Genomic DNA, 18,492 nt, shown 5'->3' with positions numbered 1-18,492 from the left:
CTATGCAGAGCAGTGTTGGCACTTTAACTGTTTTCCAACACTAATTATAAACATTCAGTATCAAGGGAAACACAGTAGTTTATACCTTGATAGCTTCAAATGAGTGAGCTGCACATCCATGTTGTCAATGACTGGAGGGACAGAAGATTTATCTGTGAAGTCCAATTTAAATTCATTCTGAACTCTGATCAAACCAAGATCTGCTACCAGAGCATTATGGGAGACCGAAGACTCAGGGATGACTAAAACTGGAGCTTTTAAGTTGATATCCATTGAAAGGCGGAAGCTCTTCTTAGCAAAATCTTTCATGCTGGAAGCAGCCATTTCTGCAGCCTGGACTGTAGCTGCACTCAGGGCTTCCTTTGCTGCTTGGAAATTGTTCAGGAAATTCTGTTGGAAAACAGCATTATCTCGCGTAGCACAAAAATAAACACTTTACATCAGGGTTCCCAAGCCGTGGGCCATGACAGTCCTGGGTGGTCTGCTGGTGCAGCTATGGGTGGAGTTGGGGTGGCATGGGAGGCAAAGCACACAGTGACAGAGGGCAAAGTGGAGCCGCTGGGTGGAAGACGAGAAGGGGCCAGTCCTGAGAAGCAGCGGCTGGAGGGTTCGCAGCCATTCTGACTACGAGCCACCACACCCTGCCAATCCAAGAGTGTCAAGGAGCCTGGAGTAGTGGCCCCACAGCCCTCCCAGGGACTGGGGCTCAGAGGAGCTGCTGTTTCCACCTCGACAATCCCATTATCAGAATCATCATAGAGAATGGCCAGGCCTGGCCCAAACACCTGCCGCTGCCCTGCACTGACAGCCCCTGAGCCTTTCCCTCATTCCTTGGCAGAGGGTGCCTGTGAAGCATGCCAGGATGCTGGGTGGGTGATTGAGGCAGAGCTGCCAGGTGACAAGCTCAAGGCACTCAATAGGCTGCTGAGGCAGAGGTTGTCAGGGGGCTGGCTGTGGCATCTGCCTAGTCCCTTTGCGCTCTCGCTGGCCCTGGTCCCTGCTAAAATATAGTTAAGTTGCAGTTCACAATTCTTAAGTCTATCTGCCTCACTTACACGATCATCTGCTAGCTAAGATTCTAACTCATGGGTACTCAGTGTTGAATTCAACCCTACTTCGAACATGCATCTAAAGCAGGATGTACTGTGTACATTTATGTCTCGTAGTTGTACTTTTGGTTGATAAGGTATCTATATCTGAAGGGTTTACGCTCACATTCAACTATTCGTACATGCCAAAACTAAGTCACCATATCACTCTTGTACTTCATCATTCCCCTTCATATTTATCAACCTCTCGCTGAGTAGTGCAACTTTTAAACATTATGTGTTCAGGGTAAGGAACTTGGTCTTACATGTTTATGTTTCAGAGACACAAAGTGAGTGAGGTAAAATCTTTTATTAGACTAACTTCTGCTGGTGAGAAAAGTTGGTCCAATAAAAGATTTTACCTCACCCAGCTTGTGTCTCTCATATCCTGGGATCACCACATCTACAACAACACTGCATAAAACAGGTTTCTGTCTTGCATTCTTGGGCAGCACAGAAACTATTAACTGAAACTAAATGTACCAAATTATACATGCTAGTAACAACATCTTACCAGAAGTGACATGAAGAATTTATGGAGATAAACTATCTGAATGCAGCCCACTTTTAGACACATTTTACCATCCACCTTGGACATATCGGTGTAGTCTTCTCCTTCAGTAGCGTTTGGATAAAGGACCATTTTGAATCGAAACACTTCCTCTCCCACTATGGAGACAGCCTGGAAGAATTGAATTGAGCTATTTTATTAAATATATGTATTTAGTATCCTAGAGTAACCCTTTGTTAATTCTGTCACACCCCAAGAATGTAACACAAGCTGTCTAAAACAAATAGGATGTAACCACGAGTGGATTAACAAGCAATATATGTGACTTGGTGGTGATGGGGGACTTCAATCATCCAGACATCTATTGGGAAAATGTTACAGCAGGGCAGAGATTATCCAACAAGTTTTTGGAATGCATTGGAGACAACTTTTTATTGCAGAAGGTGAAGAAAGCAACAAAGGGAGAGGCTATTCTAGATTTAATTCTGACAAACAGAGATGAATTGGTTGAGAATTTGAAGATGGAAGGCACCGTGGGTGAAAGTGATCATGAAATGATAGCTTCATAATTCTAAGAAATGGTAGGAAGGCAAACAGTAGAATTAAGACAATGCTCTTTAACAAAGCAGACTTTAGCCAACTCAAAGAATTGGTAGGTAAGATCCCATGGAAAACAAGTCTAAAGGATAAAACAGAGTTCAGGAGAGTTGGCAGTTCTTTAAAGAGACATTATTAAGGACACAAGCGCAAACCATCCCAATACTGAGGAAAGCTGAGATGTATAATGAGAGACAACCCTGTCTTAACCAGGAGATCTTTAATGACCTGAAATGCAAGACAGTCATAGAAGAAGTGACAGGTTTCAGAGTAGCAGCCGTGTTAGTCTGTATTCGCAAAAAGAAAAGGAGTACTTGTGGCACCTTAGAGACTAACAAAGAAGTGGAAACCAGTTCAAATTATGAAGGATGAATATTAAAAAAAAAAACACCACAAGCATGTAGGGACAAATTGAGAAAGGTCAAGTCACAAAATGAGAGGCAAACAGTAACAAGAAAACATTTTACCAATACATTAGAAACAAGAGGAAGACAGAGGACAAGGTACGCCCATTACTCAATGAGGAAGAAAAGAGGGTAATAGAAAATGCAGCGTGAAATGCCTTTTTTGTTTCCATTTTCACCAAAAAAAATTAGCAGTGATCAGATGACTAATATGGTCAACATCAGTGTAAATGGGACAGGACCTGAGGCTCAAACTGGAAAACAACAAGTTCAGAGTTACACAGACAAATTTGATATCTTCAAGTCAGCAGGGCCTGACAAAGTACATCTTAGAAGGATCTTGCTAAATGAATCTCTGAGACATTAGTGATTATCTTTGAGAACTGGTGGACAGTAGCTATCAATGGTTCATAAACAAGCTGGAAAGGCATGTCAAGTGGGATCCTGTAAGGATCTGTCCTGAGTTCGGTTCTATCCAATATCTTCATAAAGATTTGGAAAATGGCAGAGAGAGTATACTTAAAGTCTGAGGACAACACCAAGCTAGGAGGGGATTAGACAGGACAGAATTACAATTGAAAATGATCTTAAACTGAAGAAATGGTCTGAACTAAATAGGATACAATTCAGTAAGGACAAATGCGTAGTACTATGCTTAGGAAGGAATAATCAACTACACAAATACAAAATGGAAAATGACTGCCTAGGAAGGAATACTGCAAAAAATTATATGGGGGTTACAGTGGATTACAAAGAGTCAACAATTAAATATTGTCACAAAAAAATAGCAAACATTCTGGGACATATTAGCAAAAGTGTTCTAAGCGAGAGACACGAGAAGAGATTCTTCCACTGTACTCAGTACTGATAAGTCATCAGCTGGAGCATTGTGTCCAGTTCTTGGCACCACAGTTTGGGAAAGATGTGGAGAAACACCAGAGGAAAGCAACAAAAGTGGTCCAAGGTCTAGAAAATATGACCTTGAGGAGAAATTTGGTAAGAGTCTTCAAGTACATAAAAGGTTGTTATAAAGAGGAGAATAAATTCTTCTCCTTAGCCACTGAGGACAGGACAAGTAGTAATGGGCTTAATTTGCAGCAAGGGCGATTTAGGTTAGATATTAGGAAAAGTTTCCTAACTGAAAGGGTAGTTAAGCACTGAAATAAATTACATGGGGGTGAAAGGGCGTGGAATCTCTATCACTACAGGTTTTAAGAACAGGTTAGACAAACACCTGTCAGGATGGTCTGCATGACCTATCGAGGTACCTTTCAGTCCTACGATTCTATGTTTAATACAGCAAATGATGGATACACAAGTTTGAGTGAATCCAGTCAATTCTATTATCTCATTTAGCTATTTCTGGCTTACTGGAGATTTTAGTCATTTTGCCAAAGGGTAAATCAGAACACTAGCCTAAGCAAATAATGAAATATTCAAAAGAAAATATTTTACTTTCCTGGTTTAAATGTAGTTTATAAACTCAGTTTTTTAACTTGACAATTTTTGAAGCAACACATCTGTCTTCCACATACATATCTCGATAAAATTGATTAAGCAATTGATTGTGCTCTGTTTAGCCATACAGTATCTTTTTTAAAAAATCATAATTTCTATAATCTTATCTCATTGCACAAGTCACCTTTTTATGAATGGTCTTTGGATCAACATTTGTGATTATGATGTCTTCAAGTCTGGAAAAAACCTTTATCTTTTTAGTTTTCATAGAAACAGAAGCATCCATTCCTGATGAAAAAAATCCAATTTTAGTTCATAGTAACAACAGGTAATCCATTTTTGCTAAAATTCAAAAAAGAATGTAACAAGCTCTTCAGCCTTAGGCGTTTCTGATCTAACCATTTACTTGATGCCCTCTACCACATATTCGTAGATTAGTGATGAAGAGACAAGACAATTTCTAACTTGCTCTGAAAATACAGGGTTGAGTACCAGTTACTAACACTGATGAGTGCCTAACTCTTAGAGAATTTCAAGTCCACAGCATTTCTAGTGAGTTAGCAACTCAAGGTTTTTTTAATTCACCCTATTAAAAACTAAGCACTTGTGTATCTTTGCCAAACCTTGGCTATTAAAAATCTCAGATTAATGCTCAGTTGCTCTCTCATCTCCTGTTACAAATTTAAGTAAATGCTATTGAAATATTGATGTATAACTTCTACAGTAGCTTTTTAAAACTTAGGGGGGAAAAGCAATGATGCATCTCCTTAAACTCTACTGGTCAAAATACTTAACTGATAACTTACCTTGTATTTTAATGTCTGCAATGTTACATTTCTGATCACAGACAAAAACGTTGAATGCATTCAACTTCACAGTAAGTTTCAAGTCATATACATCTTCATGGGCTGCACCACTAGATACTACGTAGCAGAAAGAACCATGGTCAGAAGAGGGCACATTCATCCCAGTAATTTAACAGATGCAAAACATCTTGTAGTAATTAAGGTTTATATATACACACACTGTTCAAAAGTTATCTGTTGCAACACCTTGGAAATCTTAACTCTATTTGACCAAAGCTACAGCAAAATCTGATTACATTGTGTAGAAGACTGATAATTGTTCTGGGACAAGAACAGCAGTCAAATGAAATATAGGCATAGCAATCACTTCAAAACAGAATATGGTTACATTTTCCATATTTGTCCTCATTTGAAACCTCCTCTGAGAATAGTATAATTTCAAACACAATTAGTAGTTCATTCTTTACATATTCAGGAAAGAAGACTAGACTTCACAGTGTGGTGAGAAATCATCCTCAACACTGTCTATCCTGGACAGGAAGAGAAGCCTGCCGGTGTAGGGAGAAAAGCAGCTCCTAAGACACAGACCAAGACCAATTAGGACAGTCAGTCAATTTCAAGCTCAAGCCTATCAGGCTTAAAAATAACTCTTAAAAACCCCCAAACTAGCCAATCCTTAAATAGCTTCTAACAAAACTCTCTTTACTGCCCCCATCACTAGGTTACAGGCAGCGCTTGCTGATATGAGTGTTTAGGATTCCCCTTATAAACTGTGTTTCCGTATAGTCAGAAAGTTGGCAAATACACGGTGAAGTCTGGTTGATTTCAAAAGATACAAGTATTCATATGGAATTGTCATATTAGGCAGCAAGAGGAGGTAGTGGCACATACACTTATGAAGCACCAAACTTCAGGTATGTTTCACTGCTGTAATGTGTAGTGAGTTTTGATGAGTCACAGTTCAGTGAGGGTATCTGACAACGAAGCCTCATCCTCTGCAGCTCCAAGTTTTATAGGACGTTCGACTGGCCTTTTCAACTTGTCATGCTGTCTCCTTCAGTGAGATGTTAAGGCTACCAACAATTTCTTGCTACATGTTTGAAAAATGCAATGAAGGAGTATACATATTATGGCAGCTAACTTGTCATCTTTTACGAGAAGCACCCTTGTTTTTTCACAACCATTGTTAATGTTCAATTAGAATACTACTTTATCTACCTATAAGGAATAGTAAAGAAAGGTATTTGTCAAGTGACCAGTTTTAATTCATTCAGGTCATTAAAGTTATGCAAGAAGCTAATGGGGAAGAAGTTGGAGTGTGAAATGATCATACCTAACCTCACTAATTCATACTAATGAAATAGCTTAACCATTGATAAAGCCAGGTTTGTTTATTTTAGACTTTTGGTGGATGTGAATGTCAGGCAAATTAACCAGTCAAGGTAATGGTCTATAAAAATGAATTCACTATTTGGGAAAATACCTAATGCTAGTAGTATTTGTGGAACAAGAAAGTATTTAGCAATTACCAAAAAGAAGATTCAATATCCTTAGAAACTCATCTATGATTTTTGTTCAAACAGATATTTAACATTGTGATTTACTATTGTCTTTTTCCATGTACAACCGGGTGTGTGACTAAGGTGTTGCCAGATGAACGACAACAGAGTTCTGTGTTGCTTGCAAACAATGTTGATTAACAGCAGCTGGCATGCTATTGCACCACAAATAAAGATATGGAATTTCCAATATCACAATACCTGCTTTGAGAACAGTGCTTTTTTGTTCCTCTCTTTGAGGTTTTGGGTCAAATCCTTTATCAGAGCTGGCAAGGCCACCTGATGGAACACTGTATGTGACAAAGTTCATGATGGAAAGTAAGGCTTCTGTGTGGAGTATTAGATCCAAAGATGAAAAGGACACCTGACATGGTATGTGTGAGAGAGAGAGAGAAAAATGGTAATATTAATGAAAACATATCATACTGGTATGTTATGTCTTTGTATGACTAATTCAAAATTATCACCACTGAAATGTAGAAAAAATTACTTACTCTCTACTTATGTAATCCGACATTTTTGACCAAGGTAGCATTGCATAGCAATTGAGAAGAAAGGTGCCAAAATGCTGTCACATCAAAGCTTAGAATGATACAAGACAATCCTACAAGGACATTATACCACCTTCTGTGCCAAATATAAAATCTGCTATTTGATGTGAACCTGCATTTTTAACTAGCGCTACTTAGGTGAATATAATATACAGTATTAATATTACTTTATACTGCTTCATCCTTCTCCATGTCACAGCTCAGGGCCAGAAAACACTGCATGTTTAACTATGGCTCTGAAAAAGCCAACCAAGGAGACACAGCTGTTTCTGTCTAGAGCACCTACTACATCTAGGTGAAGTTCTGGGATAATAAAAGGCTTCAAACAACGCATCCACAATGGAGGGTGAGCTATAGTGGTTGTCACTAAAATCTATACCGTTAAAATATGACAGAACGTAAGCTAGCACGGTATTGCCTTGCAGTACAGTAACTTTTGGCAAATATTTACTTTATTATAACCATGGCCTCTCTGGCCTTCCCCCCTCATCTCTGAAGTGCATATTTCATCACTTAATGAGATTCAAAAGGTGACTTGCCCCTGCAAAGAAGCAAGTAGTCTTCTATACTACAGCTGCACTGGAGCTGCTCACTGTCGTCCATGTGATCCACGTGTACAGAGCTTGCTTGCTTGCTTGAAAAGGATACTGAAAGGGGGTGGGAAAACAGAGCTGAGCTAGCTCACCTGGGGTGCAGTCTATCCACCAAGGAAACATTGTGAAGAACTCTTCCTCCGAGCAAGGAGTAGCCTCTTTGTGACACTATCTCCCGTGTTCCACTTGGGATAGTACACTGCTCGAGCCTGCTTGGCTCATGTCATAATTTAAAAGCCACCCAGTCCAGAGCGTTTACATAGCACAACTGTTCCTTCCCACTCTGGCTCTATGAGCTTTTACTTTTCTACCACAAATATATTCCCATGTGACATATTAACAAGTTTACTACTCTAGAGTACAACACTTCCTCACTTTTAGCAAATCACATCCCACAAACACTACTGTCAGAAATTGGCATTGTCACTTAGCTAAGAACAGATTAAAAATTCATCAGTTCCCATTTAAAAATGAATAATCAATTCTAGACACACCATTTTTCACATTACCTTAAAACCAAGTGTACTTTAAAAAAAGATATTTTTAGTTAATCTTTCAAAATAATTACATATAACATAGGAACTCACCTAAAAAGCTTGCTGAAGTCTACGTACTTATACTTACGTTGACAGCTTGCTTGGTATTTTTGTAAGTAGTGGTAAAGTCTGGTCCATCTGCATCAGCCTATAAAAAGAGTCAAGACTGAAGCACACAGTAACAATATCTGTATTTTAACAGATGAAGTACAAAGTTGAAATTGAAATAAGGTGCCAATTTTTAACCATAAGAATAATTAATCAAAGGAAAAGATTACAAAGGGACATAATCAATTCACCATTGCTCAGAGACCTTAAAATTAAGACTGGATGTCTTTCTAAACAATACCTCCTTTGCCAACATAAGTTAATGGGGTCTATGTGCAAATTTACTGGGTGAAATTCTATAGCCTATCTTAATTAGGGGGTTAGAATAAACAATTATAATAGTCCCTCTTGCCTTCAAATCTACAAACTACCTGACAGCCATTCTGAAAATACCATAATAAGCTCTCAAAACTGGAGACTCTCATACAAAACCAACCTTCCACACAAACTTCCACGTGGCAGGACTTTACAAAAACAAGACAAGACAAGCCATTTACAACGCACACTTTACTTCTTTACAGAGGAAAAAGGACAGTAAACTATCTAAACTCCTACGTGACACAGGGGGCTACAAGAGTGGTACCCTTAATTCACCCAACAATATTGTTCATCTATCCAACCACACACTTAGCCCGACAGAAGAGTCTGTCCTATCTCAGGGACTCTCTGCACCACCACCCCCATGCATATGATACAGTTCTGCGGTGATCTGGAAACCTACTTTCGACGTCTCCGACTCAAGGAATATTTTCAACACACCACTGAACAGAGCACTGACCTACAGGAACCCTCCTACCAACACTACAAGCAGAAGAATTCTGTGTGGACTCCTCCTGATGGTCGAAATGACAGACTGGACTTCTAGTGCTTCCGCAGACGTTCACAGGCTGAAGTTGTGAACAAACAGCATTACTTGCCCCATAACCTAGCTGTGCAGAAGGCAACGCCATCCACAGAAACAACCCTGACATTATAATCAAAGGGGCTGACAAAGGAGGTGCTGTCGTCATCATGAACAGGTTGGATTATGAACAGGAGGCTGCCAGACAACTCTCCAACACCACATTCTACAGGCCACTATCCTCTGATCCCACTGAGGAGTGCCAAAAGAAACTACACCATCTGCTCAAGAAACTCCCTGCTAGAGCACAGGAACAAATCTACACAGACACACCCCTAGAGCCCCGACCAGAGGTATTCTATCTGCTACCCAAGATCCATACACCTGGAAATCCTATTTGGACTCTCTCCTCAGACCTTATGCTACCAGGATTCCTAGCTATCTTTGAGACACCACTGACTTCCTGAGGAAACTACAATGCATTGGTGATCTTCCTGAAAACACCATCCTGGCCACCATGGATGTAGAAGCTCTTTACACCAATATTCCACATGAGAATGAACTACAAGCGGTCAGGAACAGTATCCCTGATGAGGCCATGGCACACCTGGTGGCTGGACTTTGTCCTCATGCACAACCATTTCAGATTTGGAGACAACTTATACTTTCAAGTCAGCGGCACTGCTATGGGTACCCATATGGCCCCACAGTATGCTAACATTTTTATGGCTGACTTAGAACAATGCTTCCTCAGCTCTCATCCCCTAGCTTCCCTCCTCTAGTTACGCTACATTGATGACATCTTCATCATATGGACCCATGGGAAGGAGGCCCTTGAAGAATTCCATCTGGATTTCAATAATTTCCACCCCACCGTCAACCTCAGCCTGGACCAGTCCACACAAGAGATCCACTTCCTGGACACTACAGTGCAAATAAGTGATAGTCACATAAACACCACCCTATACCGGAAACCTACTGACCGCTATATTTACCAACATGCCTCCAGCTTCCATCCAGACCACACCACATGATCCATTGTCTACAGCCAAGCCTTAAGATATAACCGAATTTGCTCAATCCCTCAGACAGAGACAAACACCTACAAGATCTCTGACAAGCATTCTTAAAACTACAATACCCACCTGGGAAATGAGGAAACAGACTGACAGATCGAGACCAGTACCCAGAAGTCACCTACTACAGGACAGGCCCAACAAGGAAAACAACAGAACACCACTGGCCATCACGTACAGCCCCCAGCTAAAACCTCTCCAGCATCAACGATCTACAACCTATCATGGAAAACGATCCCCCACTCTTACAGGCCTTGTGAGGCAGGCCAGTCCTCACTTACAGACAGCCCCCCAACGTGAAGCAAATACTCAACAGCAACTACACACCACACCACGAAACACTAACCCAGGAACCAATCTCTGTAACAAGCCCTGCTGCCTTCTCTGTCCCCATATCCACTCTAGCAACACCATCATAGGACCCAACCACACCAGCCATACCATCAGAGGCTCATTCACCTGCACTTGTACCAATGTGATATATGGCATCATGTACCAGCAATGCCCCTCTGCCATGTACATTGGCCAAACCGGACAGTCTCTACGTCAGCGAACAGCAGAGAGGCTAACAGAGGGAGTTTGCCTGGGATCTGCCTGAGAGGAGGTACGCTAAGGGCTGCATTAAGGAGTCTGTGTTGGCAAGTATCTGAGTGTCTGTTGTGGGGACAGTTTGACAGTTTGACCGTGTGCTTGACTGGTTGTTTGAAAAGTGTAAATTGGGAGTGCTTTGTTCCAGGTGAGCCTTGAGTGGGCCTGACTGTTATAAAAAGCCAGTCAGCTGCAAACCAGCTGAGCGGCGAACAGCAGAGAGGCTAACAGAGGGAGTTTGCCTGGGGAGAGCCCACTGAGGCTTACATCTTGCCAGCTTCTCTGAGTAGTTACTACAACTCCTGAGGAAGCTCGTAGAAGGAAGGTAATATGGATGGGGAGCGTTCAGCTGTTGTGACCTGCACTGGATGTGCCATGTTTGTCTTTCTTCCACAGGACAGAAGCAACTTTGTCTGCACAAAGTGCAAGCTAGTCTCCATATTGGAAGAGAAGGTTCAAGGTCTGGAGCAACAGGTATTGACCGTGCGTTGCATAAAAGAAACTGAAGATTTCCTGGACAGACGTCAGGATATGCTTCTACGGACAACGTTCTGAAGGTTCAAAGCAGGCTGCACTGCGGGGACAGGAGGACGGTGAAGAAATCTGGCAGCATGTGATCTCCAGAAGAAGAAAGGGGAGCGTCCATGTACCAGCAATGCAGATACAGGTAAGCAACCGTTGTCATGTTCTCTCCACAGGTACTAATGCGGAGAGTGGACTAGATGATACATCTGAGGGAAGGGAACAGAAGGAGACTCCGCCGATTGGAAGGCATGAGATGCACTGTCCTAGGGTTGGGGGTTCCACGACCACCGCTCCCAAGAGAAGGAGGCGGGTGGTGGTGGTCAGGGACTCTCTCCTCAGGGGGACTGAGTCATCTATCTGCCACCCTGACCGGGAAAACCGAGAAGTCTGCTGCTTGCCAGGAGCTAGGATTCACGATGTGTCGGAGAGACTGCCGAGACTCATCAAGCCCTCGGATTGCTACCCCTTCCTGCTTCTCCACGTGGGCACCAATGATATTGCCAAGAATGACCTTGAGCGGATCACTGCAGACTATGTGGCTCTGGGAAGAAGGATAAAGGAGTTGAGGCGAAAGTGGTCTTCTCGTCCATCCTCCCCGCAGTGCAGCCTGCTCTGGAAAAGGCCTGGGTAGAGACCGTCGAATCGTGGAAGTCAACGAATGGCTACTCAGGTGGTGTTGGAGAGAAGGCTTTGGATTCTTTGACCATGGGATGGTGTTCCAAGAAGGAGGAGTGCTAGGCAGAGACGAGCTTCACCTAACGAAGAGAGGGAACAGCATCTTCGCAAGCAGGCTGGCTAACCTAGTGAGGAGGGCTTTAAACTAGGTTCACCGGGGGAAGGAGACCAAAGCCCTGAGGTAAGTGGGGACGTGGGACACCAGGAGGAAACACGAGCAGTAGTGCACGAGAGGGAAGGCCTCCTGCCTCATACTGAGAAAGAGGGACGATCAGCAACTTATCTCAAGTGCCTATACACAAATGCAAGAAGCCTGGGAAACAAGCAGGGAGAACTGGAAGTCCTGGCACAGGCAAGGAATTATGATATGACTGGAATAACAGAGACCTGGTGGGATAACTCACATGACTGGAGTACTGTCATGGATGGATATAAACTGTTCAGGAAGGACAGGCAGGGCAGAAAAGGTGGGGGAGTTGCACTGTACGTAAGGGAGCAGTATGACTGCTCAGAGCTGAAGTATGAAACTGCAGAAATACCTGAGAGTCTCTGGATTAAGTTTAGAAGTGTGAGCAACAAGGGTGATGTCATGGTGGGAGTCTGCTATAGACCACCGGACCAGGGGGATGAGGTGATGAGGCTTTCTTCCGGCAACTCACGGAAGTTACTAGATCGTAGGCCCTGGTTCTCATGGGAGACTTCAATCACCCTCATATCTGCTGGGAGAGCAATACAGCGGTGCACAGACAATCCAGGAAGTGTAGGGCACAATTTCCTGGTGCAAGTGCTGGAGGAACCAACTAGGGGCAGAGCTCTTCTTGACCTGCTGCTCACAAACCAGGAAGAATTAGTAGGGGAAGCAAAAGTGAATGGGAACCTGGGAGGCAGTGACCATGAGATGGTCGAGTTCAGGATCCTGACACAAGGAAGAAAGGAGAGCAGCAGAATATGGACCCTGGACTTCAGAAAAGCAGACTGACTCCCTCAGGGAACTGATGGGCAGGATCCCCTGGAGAATAACATGAGGGGGAAAGGAGTCCAGGAGAGCTGGCTGTATTTTAAAGAATCCTTATTGAGGCTACAGGGACAAACCATCCCGATTTGTAGAAAGAATAGTAAATATGGCAGGCGACCAGCTTGGCTTAACAGTGAAATCCTTGCTGATCTTAAACACAAAAAAGAAGCTTACAAGAAGTGGAAGATTGGACAAATGACCAGGGAAGAGTATAAAAATATTGCTCGGGCATGCAGGAGTGAAATCAGGAAGGCCAAATCACACTCAGAGTTGCAGCTAGCAAGAGATGTTAAGAGTAACAAGAAGGGTTTCTTCAGGTATGTTAGCAACAAGAAGAAAGTCAAGGAAAGTGTGGGCCCCTTACTGAATGAGGGAGGCAACCTAGTGACAGAGGATGTGGAAAAAGCTAATGTACTCAATGCTTTTTTTGCCTCTGTCTTCACGAACAAGGTCAGCTCCCACACTACTGCACTAGGCAGCACAGCATGGGGAGGAGGTGACCAGCCTTCTGTGGAGAAAGAAGTGGTTAGGGACTATTTAGAAAAGCTGGACGAGCACAAGTCCATGGGGCCGGATGCGCTGCATCCGAGAGTGCTAAAGGAGTTGGCGGATGTGATTGCAGAGCCATTGGCCATTATCTTTGAAAACTCATGGCGATCGGGGGAAGTCCCGGAAGACTGGAAAAAGGCTAATGTAGTGCCCATCTTTAAAAAGGGGGAGGATCCTGGGAACTACAGGCCAGTCAGCCTCACCTCAGTCCCTGGAAAAATCATGAAGCAGGTCCTCAAGGAATCAATTCTGAAGCACTTAGAGGAGAGGAAAGTGATCAGGAACAGTCAGCATGGATTCACCAAGGACAAGTCATGCCTGACTAATCTAATTGCCTTCAATGACGAGATAACTGGCTCTGTGGATGAGGGGAAAGCAGTGGACGTGTTGTTCCTTGACTTTAGCAAAGCTTTTGACACCGTCTCCCACAGTATTCTTGCCAGCAAGTTAAAGAAGTATGGGCTGGATGAATGGACTATAAAGTGGATAGAAAGTTGGCTAGATTGTCGGGCTCAACGGGTAGTGATCAATGGCTCCATGTCTAGATGGCAGCCGGTATCAAGCGGGGTGCCCCAAGGGTCGGTCCTGCGGCCAGTTTTGTTCAATATCTTCATAAATGATCTGGAGGATGGTGCGGATTGCACCCTCAGCAAGTTTGCAGATGACACTAAACTGGGAGGAGAGGTAGCTACGCTGGAGGGTAGGGATAGGATACAGAGGGACCTAGACAAATTGGAGGACTGGGCCAAAAGAAATCTGATGAGGTTCAACGAGGACAAGTGCAGAGTCCTGCACTTAGGACGGAAGAATCCCATGCACCGCTACAGACTAGGGACTGAATGGCTAGGCAGCAGTTCTGCAGAAAAGGACCTAGGGGTTACAGTGGATGAGAAGCTGGATATGAATCAACAGTGTGCCCTTGTTGCCAAGAAGGCCAATGGCATTTTGGGATGTATAAGTAGGGTCATTGCCAGCAGATCGAGGGACGTGATCGTTCCCCTCTATTCGACATTGGTGAGGCCTCATCTGGAGTACTGTGTCCATTTTTGGGCCCTACACTACAAGAAGGATGTGGAAAAATTGGAAAGAGTCCAGCGGAGGGCAACAAAAATGATTTGGGGACTGGAACACATGACTTATGAGGAGAGGCTGAGGGAATTGGGATTGTTTAGTCTGCGGAAGAGAAGAATGAGGGGGGATTTGATAGCTGCTTTCAACTACCTGAAAGAGGGTTCCAAAGAGGATGGATCTAGACTGTTGTCAGTGGTACCAGATGACAGAACAAGGGGTAATGGTCTCAAGTTGCAGTGGGGGAGGTTTAGGTTGGAGATTAGGAAAAACTTTTTCACTAGGAGGGTGGTGAAACACTGGAATGCGTTACCTAGGGAGGTGGTGGAATCTCCTTCCTTAGAAGTTTTTAAGGTCAGGCTTGACAAAGCCCTGGCTGGGATGATGTAGTTGGGGATTGGTCCTGCTTTGAGCAGGGGGTTGGACTAGATGACCTCCTGAGGTCCCTTCCAACCCTGATATTCTATGATTCTATGATACGTAAAAGGATAAATGGACACAAATCAGACATCAGGAAATGTAACATACAAAAGCCAGTAGGAGAACACTTCAATCTCCCTGGACACTCAACAACAGATTTTAAAGTAGCCATACTTCAACAAAAAAAACTTCAAAAAAGAGACTTCAAGGAGAAACTGCTGAGCTACAATTCATTTGCAAATGTAACACCAACAATTTGGGCTTGAATAGGAACTGGGAGTGGTTGGCTCACTACAAAAGCAACTTTCCCTCTCTTGGTATTGACAACTCCTCATCAATTATTGGGAGAGGAACACATCCACCCTGACTAAATTGGCCTTCAACATTCGTTCTCCACTTGTAAGGTAACTCCCTTCTCTTCATGTGCCAATATATATTTATGCTTGTTTCTGTAATTTTCACTCCATGCATCTGAAGAAGTGGGGTTTTTACCCATTTATGCCCAAATAAATCTGTTAGTCTTTAAGGTGCCATCGGACTCCTCGTTGTTTTTGTGGATACAGACTAACACGGCTACCCCTCTGATACATAAGCAGCTTGATCTCGTTGGTTACAATTATGTACTTCCAGATTAAAAAGACAAAGAAACGCACTAAGAGAAAGGAATGCACTAGTGTTAAGGACTACTGAACTGAGATGGTGTCCTCGACTTTGTCCCTAATAACCACATACCTTCTGAAAGATATCCTGCATTGTAGGTTCTCTCTTCTTAGAACTAAATGTACATTTATAGCTCACTCCCCCATGAGAGGCTGCCTTGTTCAGAGTCCATTCCCCACAATTTGTGAACCCTACTGAGCCATACCACTATGAAAGGGGCACCTGCCACACAAATAGGTATGAGCAAATGTTCCATTCCATTTAACAGAGCATTCTTGCAAAGAAGGTTGTTCCTTGTGTGACGAATTGAGAGTTCTGTCTCTACCACTTTTGAACTGTGGACGGTTTTAAGAAATTGTATCATGTAATTATTGTATCATGAAAAGTCTACATGTATGTGGATGCCCCATGAGTTAACAGGGTTCTATTGTGTGTCTGTCAGGCCAGAGACTACAGTGAGTCGTCAGCACTCAAGGAACATCTATTTAAAGTAAAGTATCTTGGGACAATGTGATTGCTCAAACTGGCAGAAGAAACTTCCACTTCTTGTCTGAAGGAAAAGGAGTTTGTAAGTGCAAAGCTAACAGGAGGAAAATAAAAGAAGCAGGTGACTCCCAGCAAGAATTTATAAAGGGACTCATGGGCAGGAGCTGTGGGGGGGAGAGATCCATTTTGCATCAGATTAAGGTAAGAGGCTGCTGCAGGGGCAGAGTAGGTAAAGTTGTGGAAGACCCTGCCTGACAGAACATAGATGATCCCTGCCCCAAGGACAGGGTGAGCTAGTGAAGGACATTGTGTTTAGGATGTTTTACTGTTTTGCACAATCTGCACTCTCCTGTGGTTTCCATGATTAAATATAAAGATCATAAAGATACTGTGCAAAGTGTGTGTGTATGTCGACTGTACAAAATGTGTGTGAATGATGTGGTATGTTCAACCACTGGGGAATTTGAAGGGTCACTGTTCTGCACCCAGAGGGCTAGGCATCTGGACAGTCAGTTCCGACGCTTCCAAAGAGAGCATCAAATAGAAAGTCTGCACCTTGAAAGTGCATCTAGTCACCCCAAAATTGAGGCAGTGGCTAGATTCTGCTCAGACTCCAGAAGTATAATACACCATTGGGAATCCAAAGCACATGAGGCTTGGATTCCTCACACAGAAATGCTACTAGGTGGCCAGGAAGGAGTGCTCACTAGGATCCGACACATCTTGTTCCCAGTGGGAGAGGATACATTCAATCATTTGGAAGATACTGCTTTCAATTACTTCATATTGATTCTTCACTTCAGTGAGCACTATGCTTGCTAGTGTAAGAGCAGAATGCAGATTTTATTCTTGAAAACTGACAACTGGCACAGGACTTTGATCATTTAGATCCCAATCCTTCAAATACTTCTGCCTGTGATTGAAGTTTAATGCAGGTGTGTTTGCAGTATCAGGGCTTTAAAACTGGTTAAAATAATCCAGAGGTTTAAATAAAGACTATACTAAAACCTTTATGTATTCCATTTTCAGAAGGTGTTCACCAGTCTCATCTGAAGAATTAATAATATGAAGAGGATCTCCTTTTGAGTCTGTAGACAAAAGGGCACATATACATTTATATTACTTCAAATCACTCTGTCTCGCATACACGTTTTATAAGAAAGCAAGCCCCCATGCAAATGCTTTAACTGTTAATTGACTCAGCTATTGAAAGTGAACAAGTAATGGGTCATAATGAAAATAATTTTAAGTAGTCATTTTCAGTTTAAAGACCACTGATCAAGAGGTATCTAATGAAAATAAATATTTTATGTAATTTTATCCAAGTAATGCTCTTGGTCGTTTTTATACTATGTTAAACCCAGAAAAAATTTCAGTTTGGAAAAACTGTGCATCTTCCCACTGCTACTTTTATATCGTAGCAAAAATCAGAATCACTACTCAGTTATTTCAATTATCCATCTAACACTGCAAAAAAAAGACCAGTAGCAGCATGTTTCAGAAACCAGATCAGCTGTCTCAAGTTCATGCAACAGGACTAAAAATAGTAGCACAGATCTTCAGGCTCCGGCTGGAGCCCAGGCTCTGAAAACTCCATGAGGGACAAGGGTCCCAAAGCCCAGGCTTCAGCCCAACCCTGAACATCTACAGTGTATTTTTAGCCTCATAGTGTGAGCCCAAGTCAGTTAACCAAGGCTCTGGGACTTGCTGCCACATGCTGTTTTTTTGTTGGTTGCTTGGGTTTTTTTGTTTGTTTGTTTTCAGTGTAGACACACCCTTAGGGAAAAAAAAAGTCTTCCTTTTGGGCTCAGATTTACTTACGGATTTTTCCTTATTTAAAAACACACAAAAAATGCTGGAGTTCTCATCTTAACATATATCTATTACTGAGTAGTACTTTAGCTGGGTATGAAGTCATACAACTAAAATTAAATTTTCACTGAAAACTTTTTTTTAGCATTTACTTTTGGAAACAGTACAGCTATCAAATAATTATTACACTATATAATATTAAGGTTGCACAATTAAATTGACAGTTTGTCTTCATTGTGTTGTTAGCTCAAGCTATCACCTGAGTTTTGTTCTTAGTCAGACTCATACTCAAAACCATCTGGCTCAAATTAAGTGGTGCTTTAAGCTCGAGCTAGCTGGCCCGACAGAAAGGGTTGAAGCTCCAACATTGCGGAGAACGCAGCAGCATGAGTTAAAACTCATCATTTGCTAACCTAATCACTCTGTATCTCAAGTGCTGGTTTGCGGTGTGGTTGCTCTCACTGGAGCTATTATTCCATTTGAACTAGCTTAAGTGTACTAACTCAAGCTAACTTTTTCACCAAAGACAAGCCCTTAGACTATTAAAGACTGACTTAGTGAAGCAC

General features: G+C 42.5%; 1 protein-coding gene across 5 annotated transcripts in view; it reads right to left on the bottom strand.

Annotated features, from left to right (window-relative positions):
- VPS13C (vacuolar protein sorting 13 homolog C) overlaps window positions 1-18,492 on the bottom strand; it is a 192,168-nt gene that overhangs the window by 82,636 nt on the left and 91,040 nt on the right. For all 5 annotated transcript variants that reach the window (XM_027828023.3, XM_037910913.2, XM_043524468.1 and 2 more), the window contains 7 exons: window positions 17,123-17,202; window positions 8,192-8,251; window positions 6,625-6,787; window positions 4,865-4,981; window positions 4,243-4,346; window positions 1,603-1,770; window positions 86-390 (listed from right to left, as the gene is read on the bottom strand). In XM_027828023.3, the coding sequence (XP_027683824.2) occupies window positions 86-390; window positions 1,603-1,770; window positions 4,243-4,346; window positions 4,865-4,981; window positions 6,625-6,787; window positions 8,192-8,251; window positions 17,123-17,202 (997 nt within the window). The remainder of the gene's footprint in view (window positions 1-85; window positions 391-1,602; window positions 1,771-4,242; window positions 4,347-4,864; window positions 4,982-6,624; window positions 6,788-8,191; window positions 8,252-17,122; window positions 17,203-18,492) is intronic.

The sequence above is a fragment of the Chelonia mydas genome, chromosome 10 (genome assembly GCF_015237465.2).
Source record: "Chelonia mydas isolate rCheMyd1 chromosome 10, rCheMyd1.pri.v2, whole genome shotgun sequence".
Taxonomy (NCBI): Eukaryota; Metazoa; Chordata; order Testudines; family Cheloniidae; genus Chelonia; species Chelonia mydas.
Note: the sequence above shows the minus strand (reverse complement) of the source record. Positions and strands in the feature narration are given on the sequence as shown.